This window comes from Dermacentor andersoni, chromosome 9 (assembly GCF_023375885.2).
Source record: "Dermacentor andersoni chromosome 9, qqDerAnde1_hic_scaffold, whole genome shotgun sequence".
Taxonomy (NCBI): domain Eukaryota; kingdom Metazoa; phylum Arthropoda; class Arachnida; order Ixodida; family Ixodidae; genus Dermacentor; species Dermacentor andersoni.
In genome coordinates this window covers 85,752,256-85,773,366 of record NC_092822.1, presented here as the reverse complement: position 1 = coordinate 85,773,366, position 21,111 = coordinate 85,752,256, and the positions used below count along the sequence as shown (strand labels likewise).

Sequence of the window (21,111 nt, the reverse complement as noted above, 5' to 3'; positions counted from 1 at the left end):
AATTGATTATCGTAAGAGGCAAACCAGGCTAGATGTCTGACATGGTGGTGGTCACCTCAACTACAGTGTGCGGGCAAGGGAAAAAGTAGAACGAGAACTGAAAAAGCAAAGACAGCGCCGCGCATTATCCGAGTGTTAGAACCTCTTCTTTGGTATGTTGGTGTGGTTTACTAAACGTGGTTTTTGGGTGCTAGATGGGACGTACAAACACAAACACACAAGGCGCGTGTGTGTGTTGCGTGTGTGTGCGAGTGTGTGTGTGCGCCTGTGTGTCCTTTCTTTCGCATCTAGTGGACTTATAAGACAAGTTCATTTGTCGAAACGTTGGCTCCTCTTTGCACCTTGTCCTCATTTTGCACATTTTCTTTCGTATGTCGCATCTATTGCCCGAAAACCGTGTTTAGCTTCGTCATTTATGTGGCGTGTACGGTCGAATTACCCATAAAACTAATTAATGGAAGTAAACTCTACAACTCCAGTTTAAGCGGCGTGATACACACCATGTTTCTTACTTTTCATATCAGCTTCTTTCTTGGAATATTTGCGGCCACGGTGGCTCTGGCCACACTTGTGGACGTGGTCAATCCAGCGAAGCCCACCGCCAAGGACCACCAGTGTGTTGTTGGAAACACAGGTGAGAATCAAAGTGTGTTATCAATCATGGCGCGAGATAAACGAACACGACAAGCGCTTCGTTTTCATATTGCATACAGGCTGAATTTAGAGCGAATCAGATGATTTTGTTCTGGTGTTTTACGTGTCAAAACCACAATTTTATTACGGAGTACGCCGAAGTGGGGCACTCGGGATATGTTTTGTCAACTTGAGGGTTCTATAATGCGCACCTTAATCTAAGTAATTGGGCGTTTCTGCATTTCGGCATCATCAAAATGCGCTGACGTGGCTGAAGTTGAACCAGCGACATCGAGGTTAGAAGAGCGACGCCATAGCAACTTGGCTACCACTGCGAGTAGAACGAAGGATTATGAAGCGTAGTAGCCGTTTCGGAAGCTGATGCATTTATTTATTTCTCGCTAGCTAACCAACTTGCTTACTACATAATTGCATTTCATTTAACAATATTTTGATTAGTATTAGGTTATCTGGTAGATTATAGCCGACAAAAGAACAGCGCGACATCAGTAAAACATATTTGAAGCAAATTGGCATCCGCGCTACACCAGTGGCCAGAGGAGAGATTCGATTCCGCACGCCGACAACATCCCAACAGTTCAATATCAATTTTCTTGATTTCACAGCATACAAATGCACAAAGAAGTGAAAGAATGAAGAATAAGGAGAACATCATTATTCATAGCAAACAGGGAACAGTAACTTTAGATTTCGTAGGTGAAAACTAAACTACGTGACCTAAACGCCATGTCACTTGCTGTCTCGATACACCAGATTCCCAATACTTCATGGCAATTTTCGATTAATGTGTATGCGATCTTAAGACAAATTATTTCTTAGCCACGTACTGCAACTTTCCTGTGTCAGGTATGCTTCTAGCCTCTCATTCTGGGCTGACAGCGCAGATAGCCTCAAAATGTACTCCGGTATGTGTCACTAGTCGCCATGATCTTCCGAAGCATATATATATATATATATATATATATATATATATATATATATATATATATATATATATATATATGTCTGACGGCAGGATTCGAACACACGACCCCTACATAGCACGGCAGCCTGATGTGCTGACCGTTACACCAGTGGGGCATGCCCGAGCAGCCGGCACATCACGTCGCTAAGCATTTCTTAAGCATCCTTCAGCATATAACATCCTTAAACTTTGAGGCATTGGTACGTTTTATAGCTATATCTATTAACTGTTTGAACACTCCATGCGATCTTCCGCCGTCGCCGATGGCTATGCATACAAATACTTATTTGTTTAGTTTTTCCACGTTGTCAAAAAAAATTACTTGCATTAACTCTACACGTTCCCTTTGCGTCGGAATTTGAACGCCATGTGGCGAAATCTCTCTACACAGCTCCATGTTCCAATCACACAAATTGGTGTACTAAAGAAGCTGTACTCTGGCTAGACAGCTTGGCTTCCTAGAATAAATTGTAACACATCTGTGCAGACCCTGCAAGCTTGTGTCATCGTTCTCCCACTCACAGTAGAAACGGTAGTCTCTGTCGGTGCGCGTTGATGTTGCGCGCTCGCAACGTCACCCCACATGTTGTCAGAACGCCAACCGAAAGCCTCCTGTGAAAACTGGTTGCGGCTTAGCTCAGCTAACCCTGGATATGCAAAGCGAAAGCTTGGTTTAGCCTGGTTAAGTCTTGCTTTCACTTGGTTAAACTTTTACTTCGCTGTAGTTATTATACTTCGGTATACAATCATCGTTAAGCCAGGTATCACGGCTCTGCCTATGTTGGTGGCTAGACATGGCTGTGATTAAGCTTCGGTAGACACGCGTCTTTCGATGATGCGACGCCTGTTGTGCCACAGGGAAAGCCGAAGTTCTAGGCACGCAAAGAGACGCCGCGAACATGCGCAGCGTCGAAGCACAAATGGACAGGGCGCGAACGAAGTCGCTACATTGATATCGACGGTGCCACACCTGTTGCATTCCGGGCCCTCTCCAGTGAAGCTGCTCGCCGGGCGATATTCGCAGGGTGGTCAGACGCCGCTTGGTGACAACTGCTCAAAGCCTCCCTCTCTCGCGCAACGCTCAAAGGCGGCCCGGCCTCATTTTCATCCATGGCCAAGCTCGCACTGACTCGCCAGCGCGGCGCTCCTCTATTTACGCTCGAGCGGCCCATCGCCGCAAGCCGCACCGCACGCGTGCGGTCGCGCGAAAGATTGCACGTATAAAACACTTGTGCACAAATTTCGGCTTACAATGTGTAAGGTATACGCAGTGCACATAGTCTAAATGCTAATTTGTGCACAAGTGCTGGATACGTGCAATTTTTCGCGCGACCGCAAGCGTGCGGTGCGGCTTGCGGCGATGGGCGGCTCGAGCGTAAATCGGCCCTTAGCCAGGCGCGCAGCGAGTCACGTGGTCAGGCAGCAACCCAGCTATGGAGAGCGCATGCGCCAAGCCGGTGATGGCGGTGGTGCTCGGAGCGGCGCGTTGCCAAAGTTGCGGTGCAGCGAGGGTCAAATGAAGGTCAAATTGCGGGCGACGGCTAAACTTGGCGCGGCGCGATTGGTAAAGCGTTCGCTTTAAAAGCTGCAGCGTGTGCGGCGCTAAGTGCATCTCAACGCCGGAGTTCCTCAGGCGCGGCACTGCGGAAACACGAAGCTGAGGTTAATCGACAACGCCTTGAAAACCCTGCAGTCGCAGAGCGCGAATCGGACGCACACATCGTGTGCGCCGTGAGAATGCCGCAGTATAGGAACGCAAAGCCCACGCAACAACACACCGCACTGCTAACCGATGCTGCTCGGGGTCATCGAGTTCATTCGATTCACGTGTGTCTGCGTACACCCCGCGGCATGTGCTTACTTAGCCAGCTTCTGCTTACTGCAATTAATACTGCCACTAATGCTACGCGTCTTACTACGTTAATTACACTAACAAGTGTTCTTTAATATATATGCAAGTGAGTGTGATTTTTTAAATAAATAATACTATAGAACGGCCAAATTCAAACAGAATGCATCTGCCACAGAAGCCTGATAATGGAAGAATTACGCCACGGACGTTTTTCCCCCGTAATGGCGGGGTTCAACATCGGATCTCAGTTTTTACTCGTTAAATCTTCGAAATTATTGGAAATGAACGCGTCATCGTACGTCCTAATGGGCGCCGATCTCGAAGGTAGTGCAGTAATGAAAATTAAGTCCCACACTCCCGCTAATCCCCACACGCGAGGAGTGACGCGACAAAGTGCGGCGCGCTGTGACTCCGCCCCTTTCTAACACCCAACTCACTCAGGAAGGCTTTTGCTTTCATAGACTCAAAGTGGAGCTTGAATCGCGGTCCACCTTTTTTTTCTATTCTAACAGCAACTATCAAACGCTAAACGATAGCTCTGCACCTTGTCGATAACCTGCCACGTTAGTCGGACCGCTATGGCATCGCTCTGCTGAGCTCGAGGTCGTCGGTTCTCCAGAGGCCTAGCACTACAACTCGCAACTGCAACTAGCTAAAAACACAATATTCGTGGGATTACATTTTTCAATAGCAGCATCTAAGACACATCAAGTCAAAACTGTTCATTCCAGCTAGCATTTCGCGGTCTTCATTACAGCATGTGGCAAGTCCATAACGCGCGCCCTAAAACGTACTACAAATCCAAATTGTAAACTACGTTTCTGCACTTTTTTGTGCCAGACGTGATTTTCTAGTTTATGATTGAACAAGCCATGCATCCCACTGTTTATTATAGAAACATCGCCCCGTAACATGAAGCTGATCATTTACTTGATTACAACTTCGCTGCTGACTCCTCATGGTTTGAACTAGAAGCATCTGTACAGCCAGTACAGCGAGAGCCCTATTACCATGTAGAGCTGTCTAAATTACAAACATAAAGATCGGTTCGAATGGCAACATCATCTCATGCTTTCACAGGAACAAGTCTTTACGGCAATAACAATAATTTTTTTTTATTTCGGCAATTCGTACTCTGGCGCTGAATGTACGCGCCACAATATCTATAGAAGCCGCTAACAAAGGGATGGCCATAGCAATAGCAGAACAGATGAATGTAAAATGGAAAACCGTGTACACTGTTTAAAACCAGTTTCCTTACAATATGTACATAACATGACGAAAGCAAACATATACGCAAAACTATCTGTACACACATAATAATGTATACACACAATTAGGCACTATGTAGGTGCGAATATTACGAAGATCGCATATAATACAGCACAAAGCGGAGAGACAACAAAAAGATTTAGTTCTGACGCAGGCACCACCTACACTTTCCAATGTTGGGCTCCAGTTTCAGCAACAACCATAGCGCAAGGTTTCCGTGCAACTTTTCCAAAGCTGCCCATCTATACCACGAAAATTGTTTTTATGATAAGTAGCTGGCAGATTACCTTTCACAAGGAGCGCCAACTCTTATTCGAAACTACTTAATATGTTAAATGTAGGTTTGCTGCTTAGATATTAGGGCAGACATTATCCTAACACTTCGTGAAAGACGTAGGCGTAAAAAACCAAAAGGAAAAGTTAGTGCCATTTTATTTCGTGAACGCGGGCTACGCGCAAGCGTATGGGTGCTCATCATCATCATTATCATCATCATCAGACTGGATACGTCCACTGCAGGGCAAAGGCCTCTCCCATACTTCTCCAACTGCCCCGGTCATGTGCTAATTGTGGCCATGTCGTCCCTGCAAACTCCTTAATCTTATCCGTGCACCTTTCTTTCTGCCACCCCCTCCTACGCTTCCATTCTCTTGGAACCCAGTCCGTATAATGCTTAATAACCACCGGTGATCTTCCCTCCTCATTACATGCCCTGTCCATTCCCATCTCTTTTTCTTGATTTCAACTAAGATGGCATTAACTCGCGTTTGTTCCCTGGGTATGGGTGCTATTCCTTTTTAAAGCGAAGCTTTCCTTGTCTCACCGACTCGTCAGTCAGCGCCGAAAGCGCACTGCAGGAAAGTCCACTTACACATCCGCGTAGAACACGACAGTTTACATTCGCAGTAGCGCACCAGCGTCAACTGGCCGGCCGGTCCGTAGCCGCGTTCACATGAATGCGATGAACGGCGCGTCGCATCACATCACGTCAATATTCAAGCATATCTCATCCATGTAAACGACGCTAATGCGCTAGGGAAAGCACGTCGCATTAATACGCGAGGCAGGGTTGGATTGAGACGTGTAAGTCGACTTTCGCAGTGCATGGAAACGCGATCGCATCGCATTAGCAATTCTGGGAAATCGAATTCGCTACAGATGTGCTGCGCACGCAAAGCTGCGATGTGGCGTGACGTCGGACGCGTCTGGACGTGCTTACTTGCTAGCCTTCGATGTGCCATGGTCGCCGAGCTGCGGCGTGGCGTGGTGCCGGGAGCGTCTGATGCGCTGCTTTGCCTTCGATGTGCGACATCGTGCGTGCCCGCCATCGCACCCTACGTGATGCGCCACGTGTAAACGCTGGCGCATCGCCCTTCTCGCAATGCGCTAGAAAATGCGATGCGCTACTGTCGCATTCTGTCGCGTTCGTGAAAACGCGGCTAGTGCCTGATAACGGCGCGAAGCGACGAGCTCGACAAGAGTGGCGCATGCGCACAAAGTCCACTGGAAACGCAAGTTGTGTCAGTTAGGCATGACACAGCCCCTGTCGCGATTGATTGAGCTTCCCCTGCTTATCGAAGAGAGCAAGTGCACATGAACACGGGCTCGTCTTAGGACCTGAAAAAAAAATCAAAGCCCCTCTCTTAAAGAAAGATGGTTGAACGCTACGCTTCCCAGACAAACTGTATATATCTGCATTGCATTTTGCGCGTCACGTAATGCATTCCCGGCCGACACCATGGGTAGGCGGACGGTGCAGCGCACGGCTGAAAAATAGTCTGCCGTGCGCGAACGTAAGCGTGAGCGCGATTGTGCCCGTAAGGCCCATCCCATGTATCGGCAAGGGCATGCAGAAGCCATATGTGGGAGGCGCTTGTGCAGTCGAGATGCCTACTGGTCTTGCGGTCTTCAACGTGTACATCAGACCAAACACGTCTCTCTGTGACGCATAAACGTTCCTTGCAGTAACGATCAAGACATTACAGCCAGATAGTACGCCGATCCTCGTGTGCGGTGACTGTAGCATCAATGTGACGAAAGAGCACGGTAAATGGATCGAGAGTTTCATCCTAGATCGCTACTCGTTGAAACTGAAGACGCTACAGAGACCCACAACGCAACACCGTTCCTGCATTGACCTCACGTTTGCAAGCAAGCTGTGTCACGGTACGATGGCAGAGCCTCCGACCGTCTACCAGAGCGGTCACAAGGCAGTAGTGCGCAAGTGTAGAGTCGCCCGTGGAAGTGTGACTGTGTGCGTGTAATCAACGGCTACATGATCTGAAATGAAGGCTATAGAACTTAACGAAATGTGTCATCATTCAACTTCAACGTTCAATAAATACAATGCTAAACAAGCCATCAAATTGCATAAGCATAGCATCGGATCTCTCAGCATTTCTTGCATTTGTTGCGCAGTCGTTGGCTTTAGACTTTGGTTTCGATTCAGTTTGCCATGGGGGAAGCTTCGCCTTCAACAATCTTTCTTTAAGAAAGGAGCTTTGATTTTTTGTGCATTGCTCGTAGAATGTTTTAAAAATAATTTCATTGCGTGTAAGTGCGGCGGTATTACACGCAAGCGTACGTGCCTCGTCTCTGAAATCGGCAAGATAATGTGTGTCGCCGCAAGGAAAGCGAGCGCCGGAGGAGGAAGCTGCCTGGAGGTGGAGAAGAGAAACACACGCCAGGGAAAGTACGGGGAGGAGCGCGCTGAGGACGGATGGATGGATGGATGGATGGATGGATGGATGGATGGATGGATGGATGGATGGATGGATGGATGGATGGATGGATGCTATGAGCGCCCCCTCTGAAACAGGGCGGTGGGTTGAGATACCAAGCTCTTTTTATTATATTGCCTAATGTACTACCAGTCCTTAAAAATTAAAATTAAAAAAATAAGCGCGAAGAATCACCATCACCAAACTTTCTGAACGCATACTGGGAACTTCGTTGTACGCCTCCATTGCTAGTCGTTTCTCTACTTCCACCAATCTTCCGATAGCCTCTTAGTAATCTCTACTGCGGACATGTTTACTTTGCCCCTTCTCTCGCTGACGCCAAGGGCTTCAAGGAGGCCAGAGGTGCTTAAATCGACCGCTGGGCAGATACATTCACCTTCTAATAAGACAACCTCTATCGTTTCCATAGTTTCACCGCAGCAAGCGCAGCGCGCCCAAGCAACGCCACCTACAGCAGAGTAGAGCTAGGTGCCGTTGAGTGGAACGGTGGAGGAGAAAGGAGGCGAAGCGTCGCGGAAAAGAAGAGTAGGCGGAGGCGCGCTGGGTTGACCTTCGCTTGCAGTTGCTACGTGTGCCGGGTTCGTCTCGTGATCTGGAGGCAGAGCGCCGAGCGAGAAAAGCGGAGCAGCGACGCAAGCAGCGGTAGGCCGAGCGTAAGTCGACCGACCCCGAAGTGGTCGCCAAGCGCGGGCGCGAGCTGAAGAAGTGTAGAAAAAGGCGCGTGCTTGGCGTGCCGATGGAGACTCCAGAAGAGGAAGAAAGGGAAAAAGAATAATGGGAATACTACAATACCAAATTGCTTGAAATAATAAAGATTGCGTATTTCTTTACAGTGCCTTATTATCTTTCCTAATGTCACTTTATACATTGTGAAAACAAAAACAGTAACAAAGCATACAAAATAAAAAATGAGACTGGAAAAAACTGCCACATTTCCATACAATTAAAGCATTTTAGGTGAGCAAGCATGCTTACCGGCGAAAAAAAAAAAAACAATCGCTTTGGAGATATCGCCAGCAGCAGTGAGCGAATTCCCCTTCGTGCTGCCTCTCGCTTCAACGCGAATTAGGCGGCGAGAACACAGAGCACACCAAGGTGTCAGCACTCGCCGTACGGAACCCTCATCACGGATTGCTTTCATATTGGGGTTCACGCGTCTCTCTTCAACGAGAACTCAGCGGCTAGGACAAAGAGCACACGAGGCTGTCAGAAGTCTGCGCTCTCTGTCGCAGATCGCTTTCAAGATACGGCCCTCATGGCCGCGCCAGACGCAGCCACCGCTAAAGTGCGGTTATTCACTTTATCAAGGTACGACGCGGAATTCGCCTTGCGCCGCCGTCGGCAGTACATGCCGCAGCGCTGTCGTTTGCACTGGTCGGATCAAGCTCCATAACATCGATAACGACACCGGGCTACGTAGAGATGAGCAAGGCGCAAAATGCTATGCCATACTTAGACAACTCCCGGAGGAGTTTCTGCGTAAGTTATTTAAAACATTTTACGCGCAATAGAAACAAAGGGAATATGGAAAGGGAAGTGAAGAAGAACGTCACTAACATTTACCAAGACTTATTTTGGCATGGTAGCATATGCTGCCACACTAAAGGTATGGTAACACAACAGTACCTCCACCGCAATTTTCTTCTCCTCCTCCACGCGCCTTCCTCCTCCGGCGCTCGCTTCACTTGCGACTGCAAAAATTAATTCGCGGATTTCACAAACGGGGCATGTATGCTTGCGCGTGAAAAATTCCGCGCAGACAATTAGGACTGCATACGGATGGCAATGCGAATGCGTAAACAGTCCCTTTGGTGAAATGTATTCTTCCGCCCAATCCTTGGCCGAGCGTTTTAACTGCACCTAGGTAAGCAAAATCAAAACGCGCTCGCTTGCCCGTGAGCAGTTCATAGCTCTAATTCAATTTCGCACTATTGCTTTTTATATCACAGCCAAGATGTTAATGGCTAGGGTTCAATGCTACTTTCATGGGTGCGAGTATAAACTATCATCATCAGCAATAGCTCGTGCTACTCCTCGCGCGATCGCTGTCGTATTCAACAGCTGGCTCATTGGCGCCTTTCTGCATAACCGCCCGAACGCACTCGCGCAACTGCTCACGCTTTCGTTGTCGTCTTCTTCCACAGCTCGCTTATTGGCGCACCCAGCGTAACCGCGCGAACGCACTCGTGTCACTGCTTGCCCATTCGTTCACGTCTTTTTCCACAACTGGCTCATTGGTAGCTTTCGGAGCAACCACGCGAACGCACTCGTTCCATTGCTCCCACGTTCGTTGTCTTCTTCTAAAGCTGACGTTTTGGCGCCCCTCGGCATAACCTCGCGAACGCACTCCTGTCACTGCTAGGCTGTTCATTGTCGTCGTATTCCACAGCTGGCTCATTGGCGCCTTTCGACGTAACCACCCGAACGCACTCGTGACATTGCTCCTACGTACGTTGAATTCTTCGACAACTGGCTCATTGGTGTTCCTTGGTATAACATCGCGAACACACTCGTGCCATTGCTCCCACATTCGTTGCCGTCTTCTTCCGCAGCTGACTTATTGGGGCCCCCCGGCGTAACCGCGCGAACGCACTCGTGCCACTGCTCCCACGTTCGTTGTCGTCTTCTTCAACAGCTGAATCATTAGCGTGCTTCGGTATAACGTCGCGAACACACTCGTGCGATTGCTCCCACGTTCGTTTTCGTCTTCTTCTACAGTTGATTTATTGGTGCCCCTCGGCATAGCCACACGAACGTGATCGTGTCAAAGCTTGCCCGTTCGTTGTCGTGTTCTTCCACAGCTGGCTTTTGGCGCCCCCCGGCGTGACCGCGAGAACGCACTCGTGCCATTGCTCCCACGTTCGTTGTCATCTTCTTCTACAGCTCACTTATTGGTGCCCCTCGGCATAACCACGCGAACGCGCTCGTGTCATTGCTCGCCCGTTCGTTGTAGTCTTGTTCACAGCTGAATCATTGGCGTCCCTCGGCATAACCTCGCGAACACACTCGTGTAACTGCTCGCCCCTTCACAGTCGTCTTCTTTTACAGCTGGCTCATTTTTCGGCGTAAATACCCCAACGTGCTCGTGCAACGGCTCGCCCGTTCGTTGTTTTCCACAGCTGGCTCATTGACATCCCTCGGCATAACATCGCGAACGCACACGTGCAACTGCTCACGTGTTCTTTGTAGTCTTCTTCTACAGATGACTTACTGGCGCCGCTCAGCCTACCCAGAGAACGCACTCGTTTCACTGCTCACCGGTTCGTTGTCGTCTTCTTCCACAGCTCGCTCAATGGCGCCTTTCGGCGTAAGAACGCCAACGCACTCGTATCATTGCTCCCATGTTCGTTTTCTTCTTTTTCTACGGCTGACTTATTGGCGCCCCTCGGTGTAACATCGCGAACGCACTCGCGCCATTGCTTTCATGATCGTTGTCTTCTTCTACAGCTGACTTACTGGTGCCCCTCGGCACAACCACGCGATCGCACTCGTACCATTGCTCCCACGTTCATTGTCTTCTTCTACAGCTGACTTTTGGCTCCCCTCGGTATAACCTCGCGAACGTACTTCTGTCACTGCTCGCCCGCTCGTTGTCGTCGTATTCCACAGCTGGCTCATGGGCGCCTTTCGGCGTAACCACGCGAACGCACTCGTATCATTGCTCCCATGTTCGTTGTCTTCTTCGAAGGCTGAATTATTGGCGCCCTCTGGCTTAACCATGCGAACGCACTCGTGTCATTGTTCCAGCGTTCGTTGTCATCTGCTTCTACGGCTGGTTCATTGGCGCCACTCGGCATAGCCTCGCGAACGCATTCATGCCCTTGCTCCCACGTTCGTTGTCGTTTTCTTCCACAGCTGGGTCATTGGCGCCCCTCGGTGTAACCTCGCAAGCGTACTCGTGTCACTGCTCGCCCATTCGCTGTCTTCTTCTTCCACAGCTGGCTCGTTGGCGCCTTTCGGCGTAAGCACGCGAACACACTCATGTTAGTGCTCGCCCGTTCGTTGTCGTCTTCTTCCATACCTGGCTTATTGGCACCTTTCGGCGCAACCAGGCAAACGCACTCGTGCCATTGCTACCCCGTTCGTTGTCTTCTTCTTCCACAGCTGGCTTATTTTCGCCCCTTGGCGTAACCACGCGAACGTGCTCGTGCAACTGTTCACGTGTTCGTTGTCGTCTTCTTCCACAGCTGGCACATTGGTGCCCCTCGGCGAAACCGCAGGAAAGCTCTCGTTCCACTGCTCGCGCTTCATTGTCTTCTTGCACAGCTGGCTCATTGGCGCCTTTCGGCCTAACCGCGCGAACGCACTTGCGCAACTACTCGCGCTTTTGTTGCCTTCTTTTTCCACAGCTCGCTCATTGACGCCCCTCGGCGTAACCATGCAGACGCACTCGTGCCCCTGCGCGCACGTTCGTCGTCGTCGTCTTCTTCTTTCCCAGCTGACTCTGATGCCACTCATCATGCTAGGGTTCCCATACTGCCCCTCCCTCTGCGAAGGCGCTGAGGGCACTGGCCCAGTGCGAGACGATGCGGTAATTTCGGTCTGAACTTCTTTGCCTCAATATATCATGAAATGAACGCACGAATGTATATAGCAAATGAACGCGAATTTATAAAAATAAGTGAGTGTGCTTACTATTCGTCACGATGAGCATCGATCAAGACAGTAAATGTGTTTGTACCTTTGTTCAAAATGCTGTGTCACACCTTTGATGTGTACTACACAGCTTCGCTGGTCATCCACCTTCAGAGAATGGAATGGGTCATGTGTTTATACGCTCGTTTTCTACATTCATGACGTGGCTCCACCTCCTCGCCGTTGCAAGCATTATGCCCATTTTTAGTCATCAAGAATCGCGGAGCCTGATTGGCGTCGGGGAAGACTGCTCGTCTGGCACACCGGGGGCCCGGGCTCAATTCCACCCAGGCCGGAATTTACCAAAATTTGTTTTCAAAGTAAATAATTTATTTTGTTTACAGTAACCTCCCTGAGAAATTTGACATCAATTCAAGCGTTTTGTTACGTGCTTTTGCTCTTTGCGCCCTCAGCCATTCTTGGTACCATCTTTCGGTCACGGGCAAATTTCGCGTAATGGGATATATATTGTTTTCCCATTAAAACGTTAAGACTCAGCTACATTCATACCTGCGTAATGAGAAGCATGCTTGGCTTAGTAGGGAATGGTTACGATTAGTAAAGCAATGAACGGGGCAAGTTCGTGGACATCCGTAGTTATGCTTATCCCTCCACCTCAATCACCATGCATATAAGCGTGTCCTCTAACAGCATTAAACTATGGCGTACTTTCCCTAGGTACGTGCATCTCTTTTTTTTTTCACCCACCTTCTTTGTTACTTTAAAAAGCGGTACCCTTTTCCAACTAAGAGAGCTTGTCACTCAAACGCTGGCCTACATTGGCATTATCGTATTGTTACACCAAAACCGCCCAATTTCGCGGCAAACTGTGACAGCGTGACATTCTGTCACTGTCACCTGTCGTGATGCTAATGCGATGTATGTCTCTTTGTGTAGCACTGAACCCTGGCGCGACCGTGTGGCGATTTGGCCGACTTTGTGTAACTTACCCACGGAGCAACTAACATTCGCTTTCCTAGTCTCGCGCTCATTTTTTATATTTGTTCATTTTGTACCATTCTCCCTTTCTCAACGCAGGGTATTCCACCAGAGATATCATGTGCCTAGCTCCCCTGCCTTTCATTTTCTGTCCGTCTCTCTCTCACAGTTCCGTTGCAGCGTACACAGAGAAGCAATACGTCGTTCATGCTAATCGCACATGTGTGTCAGGAGTGTCGTTTATTCCTCCACTATACCCGTTTGAACAGAGAAAACATACTTTGTTAAGTTCTTTAGACTCTTAGCCTAGACATAGTGGCAAACCAATAGAAAAAAGAACGTTGTTGTATATCGTATGCTACTGTACGTTTTCTATGCATCTTTGCTATACATCTTTGCTCATTCTCGTCTATGTCCAGGTAAATTTCTTATGGTGCGCTTCCGCACGTTGTCTGTGATGTGCACCATGCGTGAGACGTTTCGCTTTGACACCTGTAAAGAGGATCGGCTCGACATCTTCAACGGACTGCGCGCATTGGCCATGGTGTGGACAATCGCCCTTCACACACACCTCTACATAGACGAAATCGCCCTAGGTAAGTTCGGGGAGAAAGACGAATATTGTGCCTGTATAGCGCTGTCGATTAGGATCAGCTTCTTTTTTTTTTCTCGCTATACAGAGTTGAGCCGGCTAATAAAAGCGCTGTCTTACTGTCAAATGTCTGCCAATTTGGGTCATCTTGATTACTTCCTTCCTGTCACAGATTTCGGCATTTTCTTAGAAACTGAAGAAGTAAAACAGCTGACGCGGCCCTGTGTCGATCTCTGTACATCAAAAGTGGTGGGGGAGGGGGTAAAAAAAGCGCCGCATCCAATTTATTTAATGGTCCGCGCCTGTCAAAGGTAAAATGGGAAAGCAGGTGGCTTAGCCACCGAAATATTTCGAAGCAATACTAAAGAAGAGCATCGGTAGCACAAAGATTTGCACAGTAGCCCATCATCAATCTGCTTTGAAGGAGCACTGTTCCTGTTTTTTTGTTATTGTTATTGTCATTGTTACGACCACAATTGATTCGCAATTTCTAAAATGTTTAGTAACGACCAGTATTGACTAATAATGACTGAAATGACTTGTCATGACTACTAATGACTACGAAATGACCAATATGTCTAACGAACTATACGAACGAGTCATGTTATTTTTACACAAATGCGGCATCGCCTGTTCTGTTTGTTAAAAATATTAAGCGCTTTACACAGATGCTGTTGTAAAGTAGTACGTAAGCATGCTACTCGTCTACGTGTACTTTATACATAAAACGTGCTCTACTCTCCTCTGTTATGTCCATCTCTTCTGAGGGGACATAAGCAGTCATTACTGCTCACTAATAAGCATTTTTACTCATTTGTAACTAATTGTGGTCATTACAAGCCGTCGTTAGACACGTTGGTCATATCTTAATCATCAGTAGTCATGACAAGACATTTAAGTCATAATTAGTCATTAGTCATTATTAGACTACACATTTTTAGTCATTTCTAATCAATTGTAGCCGTTGCAATCGGTCGTTAGACATATTGGTCATTTCGTAACCATTAGTAGTCATTACAAGTCATTTCAGTCATTATTATTCATTACTGGTCATTACTAAACATTTTAATAATTTCGAATCAATTGTAGTCGTTACAAGTCGTCGTTAGACATATTGTTCCTTGCATAGTCATTACTAGTCATTGCAAGTTGTTTTAGTCATTATTAGTCATTACTGCTCACTTAAGCACTTTTAGTCATTTGTAATCAAGTGTGGTCATTACAAGCCGTCATTAGACATATTGGTCATTTCGTAGTCATTAATTGTCATTACAAGTCATTAGTAGCCATTTTAGTCATTGCTACTCATTCTAGACATATCTAGTCATTTCTAATAAATTGGGGTCATCAGAAGCAGTCATTAGAGATATTGTTCATTTCAAAGACAGCAGTAGTCGTTACAAGTCATTACTATTCATTAGTAACCTGTACCAATGTCTATTATAATGTTATCATTCACTAACTGTCACTATCGATAATTTTTCATTCTTTAATCTGTCTTTATATGGCGTGATGACGCTTCGGCGGACACTCTGGCGATCAGGTCGGCTGTCACAAACTTCATCATGAGCCTAGAAAGGCTTTCGCTTTAAAAATGATTCGCCTTTAACGTCATTCACCACCACACAAAATTCAGTTATAGAATTTTCCGGATTTCCTCAGAAGAGATAAAATTGAGTGAATAATAAAAAAAATATTGTGAACAGGGTGAAAAGTAGAAAAACAGTACTCGGAAAAGAGGGTATATCTGCCGACAAATCCGTGTCTTATATTTTTTGCTTCTTTTTGTTATTTTTATTACTTCACGCAGGAAACATCGACGAAGTGTTTCGAAAGTCCAGAACGTTGCCAAGGCAGCTTATCGTGAACGCAACCATGAGCGTGTCAGTGTTTCTGACGATCAGGTTCGTCGATGCGTTTTTCTTCTAAGAATCGTAAATATTTAATCTCAGTTGGGATCACTCATCGGGCCTAGTAAACAGCATAGGTAAACTATGCCCCTGAGCAAGCCAGTGAGCTAAATGGTGTATTTCACAGCTCTAAAGCTGATGGAGATCCTGCAACACAGTGTTCGTGAACATTGCAACCTTTATTCAGTGGTACGATGAGTTTAAGAATCTTAACAAACGTTTGACTGGACGCGGGAATTTCGGCGCTGTTCAGGTCCTTCACCAGTGGTGGCAGCGTTCGCTCATTAGCTGCACACTAGCCATAAAGTTCAGGGTAGCTCAGGGTAGCTCAGGGCGCAGCTTGTTCTTTAGAAACTTCAGGCTGAGTGGTCCAAGAGCACTGACCGCACTCACAGGTGCGCGTCTCTGCACGTCACAGGAGGAGGTCAATGAGGCATTGCCTTCAGTGCCAGACTTGCTTTTAGACACGTATATAGCCTCGCGTTTCCAGCATGCCAGGACGCGGCCAGCGAAAGTCGGGTACATCACGCCGGCGACGCCAAGATCGCCGAAAAGTGGCCCCCTGCATAGTTCGGCGCGTTGACCATTGTCCAAAGCAGCGTGGCAATGACCTGTTGCCGCAATGCACGCGTATAGGTTGGCAGTGAGCGAGCGGGTTTTTTTTTTTTTTTTTTTTTCTGGTTGTCAAAGGTACAAACTTAGCACGTTCGCTTCAGTGAAACTGAATTGTAGGCTAGCATACTGCCGGCCAACAAAGCTAGCGCGCGACGCGCTCTGGTATAGCGGATCTGCAGTGAGATTAGAACACGTTCTGTATTCCGACTACTGCCGCGCCAAAGCGAGCTACAACGCCGCCGCGAACGCTGACTGTGCCGGACGCTGATCTGCTGTAAAGCGTCTAAATTAGAGTTATATCATAGAGAAAGGAATGCAACAAGAGCGGACACTCCCATAGAGCCCAGCGGCCGAATTGACTGCAGCGCACCAAGCCGTTGGCGTTAATACCTCAACCAGACTGCCGGTTTCGGTTTTATGCGCGCACGTATTGAATAATAGCTGGTATACGCGCCACGCCGGCTCCGCCTTTCTTTTTTTTTTCTACAGCTCAACCGCGCGCGCTCTTCGCGCGAAATCGTTTTATTATTAAGTAAAATTGATGGCCAACGATCTTCACAAGCCGCCATCGAATATGTGCCACGTGCAATTTCATAAAGGCGCAAGACGCCTTGTGTAATGAGGAAATGTTTGTTTTATTTATAAATGCTCGTTCCGGGCTTGTGCATCCATCCAACGTTGTGGCACCAGGTAAGCAGCAGTAGTTTCCGTAGGAAGCTCCACCAGACGATGTCAGCTCAAAAAAAAATTAATTACAAGCAAGTATTATTTTGGCATTAACATCTAATAATGCCTGTACAGGCGAAGCGCGACAGTGGTGAATGGGCGGCATTACAAACAAAAGCAGTTTGTATTTACACAGACGGCGTAGAATACACGCGACTCATCCCCAATAATACCGTACATACCACGAAAATATTCTATTTCCAAGCATTACCCTCCTCTCGGGCCTTAATTCCTGCACCTTAATGGCACCAATACGCTGGTTACTGCGCATTTCCAGAACTTAACTAGAACCGACGCGATATAGTACGCTACGAATACACAGAAACGGCCACAACACAGGCTCTCAACCAGTCCATGCTGCGCGCTCGCAGAAATTCCTTCTACTCGCACTCAAGATAAATACGTGGGTGCCGTTGAGAAGGCGGAATTTCGAGTTACTAGTTCCTGGCGCTTGAGCTCTTTGGCGTTATCTTTTGCGCGTTCTTCCGGCGCTAGCAACACACTCCCGTGTTATCACTCTTGACAGCTCCTCGCTGCGTTTTCGACAACCATGAGTACGGAACGAAGGCTTAAATTGTTGCGGAGTCATATAAATTGTCACAAACTTGTCGCAGTAAGATTCAGTACACACCAAACTGTCACCACGGCCTAGCTACATTTCGCTGCGTCACGACAGCCGCGCTGTGCGTGCCTCATAACATAAAAGTTCCGAAAATAATTTTAAACAATGTTCGGCGTCAGAGAAAGCGCCAGGAACTTGTCTAGTCAGTGCATTAAAGAGCGAAACTGTGCACCATGGCCAAGCTGCTTTTCGCTAACCGTTTCGCAGCGCCGGGCGCGCTCACTGCTCTTGAAAAGTACCACAATAACTAACGAAATTAGTTACAATAATGTTGGGGGACAGAGAAAGCGCCAAAACTTGTCGCAGTAAGATTCAGTATACGCGAAACTGCGTCACAGCACCCTGTGCGACTAGCATGCCCAAAAACGACCGAAATAAGTTAAAGTAGTATTGGGGCTCATAGAAAGCGTCGCAAACGTGTCCCAATGCGATTCAATAATTCAAATTAACTGCGCCATGACGGCCGCGCTGCTTTTCGTTAGCTGCGTCACAAGTCTAGCCTAGGTGCCGTGCCGTAAGCCTTATTGCTTGAAATGCGTCGCAGACTGTCGAACAAAATTTCTCACCTTGCCATAGTCCAATAGTGCAGCGGTGTCATGTCGAAGTTCAGAAGGAACGCGAGGATTCGCCTGGAGCCCACCAAACCAAGCTAAATCCAAAAATAGAAAAGCAGGCAGACGGGTGAACCAACAGGCCAACGCTCAGATGCGCGGCCGGTCTGTCTCGCTTCGGCGGTGTGTCTGACGAATGACGCAAGCATCTGGCTCGTCATTCGCCGATTCCCCTGTCGCTAGGCAACGGAAGTAAGCCACATTGTTTTAATTTAATTTATACGCAGATATTTTTACTTCTCCCGGGAAAGAATAAAAAAATAAAACAATTTCTGTTAATCTCATTTCACATTTTCTTTTTTCGATGCTCGCGGCACCAAACAGTCGGCGTTAATACTATAGGATGACGTATTTCCTGTTTCCAATTTTCGCCGAGTGTCCGCTCTTGTTAAATTCCTTTCTGTATGGTTACATCTCGGCGAGCCAGCGGGCCCAGCAGGCCAGCGTAGACGCCAGTGCGCGTGCTGTACCGCGCATGCGCACTGCAGCGCCGACGCTGGCCCGCTAGGCCCGCTGAACTATAACTAGTCTATTTTCGTCGACATAGCGTAACTGCGCCGCGCATCTCCGCGTTACGCCAGACTTTATAGGCACCTTTACTCAACGCAACTGCGAAAGAAGACTTTTCGGCTAGTTATAGTCTAGCGGGTTCAGCGTGCGACGCAGTGGATGGCAAAGTTGGAGACGTCACGCCAGCGACGCCAGGATCGTCTCAAGTTTGATCCCCCTGTATATTTCAGCGCGTTGAACGTGGCCCGCAACAGCGGGAGAACAACCGTTGCTGCAGCGCGTCGACATAAGAGCGCGGCGAGCGAGTGCCATTTCGTTTGACGAAAGGGCTCCCTTCAGGGCACCCGAACTGTAGGCCAGCACATGAGAACCACAGAGTTTTCTACAGTAATTGCTACAGGCAACTCTGACGCTGCAATCGTTCAGCCACCATGGGAATGGTGGGTAGTATGTATACAGATTTATCTGATATTCGTGGCTGTAGCTTGAGACGTTCTTGTTGTATTTCTTATTATGCACTATCTGCGTTCATTTCCCTAAATTTCCAAGAACTCCATACTTTTCTAAGTACAGGATGCTAAGTGCAGGAACCCTATTTTCTCTTTAAATACCGCGATTAAAGAACGTAAGTGACATCCAAGCAGTTCCGCAGACACATTCATTAATACCCGTCGCGAACGCTTTGCGCAATCGCTTTTACGACAATTTCCGTAAGGAGTGAAGACAATGAGAAATAATACACGAGACGTCGCACAAGTACAAAAACATAAGCCTTATTCTTATAGTTTTCTTTGCAGCACTAGCATCTTAAGGTGACTGCGTTATTTTTCGCCAATTCTTAGTGGCTTCATGCAATGGAAGACAGTCTGGAATCGATCGAATAACGAGAAGAGCAGAGACGGTTGGCTGGCGGTCATCATCCACAGGTACCTCAGGTGGGTTGTGAGCTTTTTTTTTTTTTCTTTTCGTTGGAATGTGCCGGCTCTGTGGCTAAATGATCTCGAATGCACAAATTTGGTAGTTTCTGCTCTGGCGAGGTGAGGACGCTGTACTTCGATGTAGCGTATTGTTGAGTAGCTTACACACGAAGCAGCAAACAATGCAAAAATTTATATTGGAAGTCGGTAGGGAAAACGCGGTACGTTGCATCGTCTTAAGCTCTACCAGCACGAGAGGAAATATTTATTCCATGCAGAACATGTGCATTCTTACTACAAAAGTTGTGGTGGAAGCAAAAAGCCACGTGTTAACGTTGCATAAATGCGTCTTTAAAAAAAATGCTATGAGAAACTTACTGCATATAACTTAAGACGACGATTTAAAGCCGAACACCGTTCACGTACAAACCATGAACAAAAAATTAGGTTCTCAAATACAACATCTCTCTGACTTTATTGGTTTCTTGAATATAATGTTAAAAGATTGTCTCACGAGACACAGCTAAAGGCAGATGAGTGCCTGATGCGACCATACCACCATACAAGGGTGCAGCTGCACTACAAAATGTTGTCGAAATGCGGTAAGCCTGCAAGAAAAATGCACATAAATATACCTATATACATTCGACATTCATTAGCAGCATTTGCAATGAACAATTTTTGAAAACGAACGGTAATACAGTACGTTATGAAAACATACCAACAACACACAAAAGAAAATACACTCATGAATGCATGCATCACTTAGAACATCAGAACATAGAGAAATAATAAATATCCAGGCAGTGAGGATAAAACTTTATCTTGGCTTTCATAAAACTTCTTATTTCTAAGTGCACAACACACAGAAGTAAACCCTGCATGCACTTATCGCAATGGTAATCATATAATGCGACAAAAACTTCTAGTTCACACATCCAATACAACACAAGGAGAAACATTCTCTTCGTTTTTTTTGTTTTTTTTTTTGTTTTTGGTTTTGTACTGGCGCTTAGTGGCGCAAGAGCTCCGCGTTGAGCAGATATTCATTCGTAAAGTTTGTTATTTTATGTTTATATTTGTATAGCTTTCTTATGTCGAGTATTCTAAACTGAGTAATGCAACTTGAACTTACAGAACGCTTTGTGTTGGTAACGCGAAATGTGACGTCAACTGGTCTACGTTGATCCACGCCGTTGTGCACCATACCAAGCACCAATAACTAATGCTAAAATGTGTCAAAGAATAACGTTTTATGGCAGTTGGAAAGTAATACCTTCACGTGCTTAATGCGCCGACACCACATGTGTCGTCTATTTGTTAGTCAGCATGAGGTGTCCAAGACAGGTTCTCGCTGCAAGAAGAAACACCAAAGAAACGAACGATTTAGGTCTGCTACATAAAACCTCTCGAAATTTCAGACCGACAGCTGCTCTTACCGTCATTCGTTTTCGCATGATTGAAATAAACTTTGTTCAGTTAAACCATATTTGCATCGAACTTTGCAAGCCAACATGTGGCTTCTCTGAAGTCGTCAGTGACATTTGTGGT

At 47.1% G+C, this 21,111-nt stretch overlaps 1 protein-coding gene and 1 long non-coding RNA gene across 2 annotated transcripts in view; one reads left to right on the top strand and one right to left on the bottom strand.

Annotated features, from left to right (window-relative positions):
- The window catches only part of LOC126528346 (nose resistant to fluoxetine protein 6-like), a 32,245-nt gene extending 12,285 nt beyond the window's left edge, over positions 1-19,960 (top strand). The window contains exons 5-8 of the mRNA XM_055069279.1: positions 525-634; positions 13,477-13,653; positions 15,460-15,553; positions 19,486-19,960. Of these exons, the coding sequence (XP_054925254.1) occupies positions 525-634; positions 13,477-13,653; positions 15,460-15,553; positions 19,486-19,684 (580 nt within the window). The 3' untranslated portion in view covers positions 19,685-19,960. The remainder of the gene's footprint in view (positions 1-524; positions 635-13,476; positions 13,654-15,459; positions 15,554-19,485) is intronic.
- Positions 16,786-18,243, bottom strand: LOC129384127 (uncharacterized). Its single transcript, XR_008611915.2, has 2 exons — positions 18,089-18,243; positions 16,786-16,910 (listed from the first exon to the last, which is right to left on the bottom strand). It is a non-coding gene; the product is annotated as an uncharacterized lncRNA (long non-coding RNA).
- Positions 19,961-21,111: the final 1,151 nt, after the last annotated feature.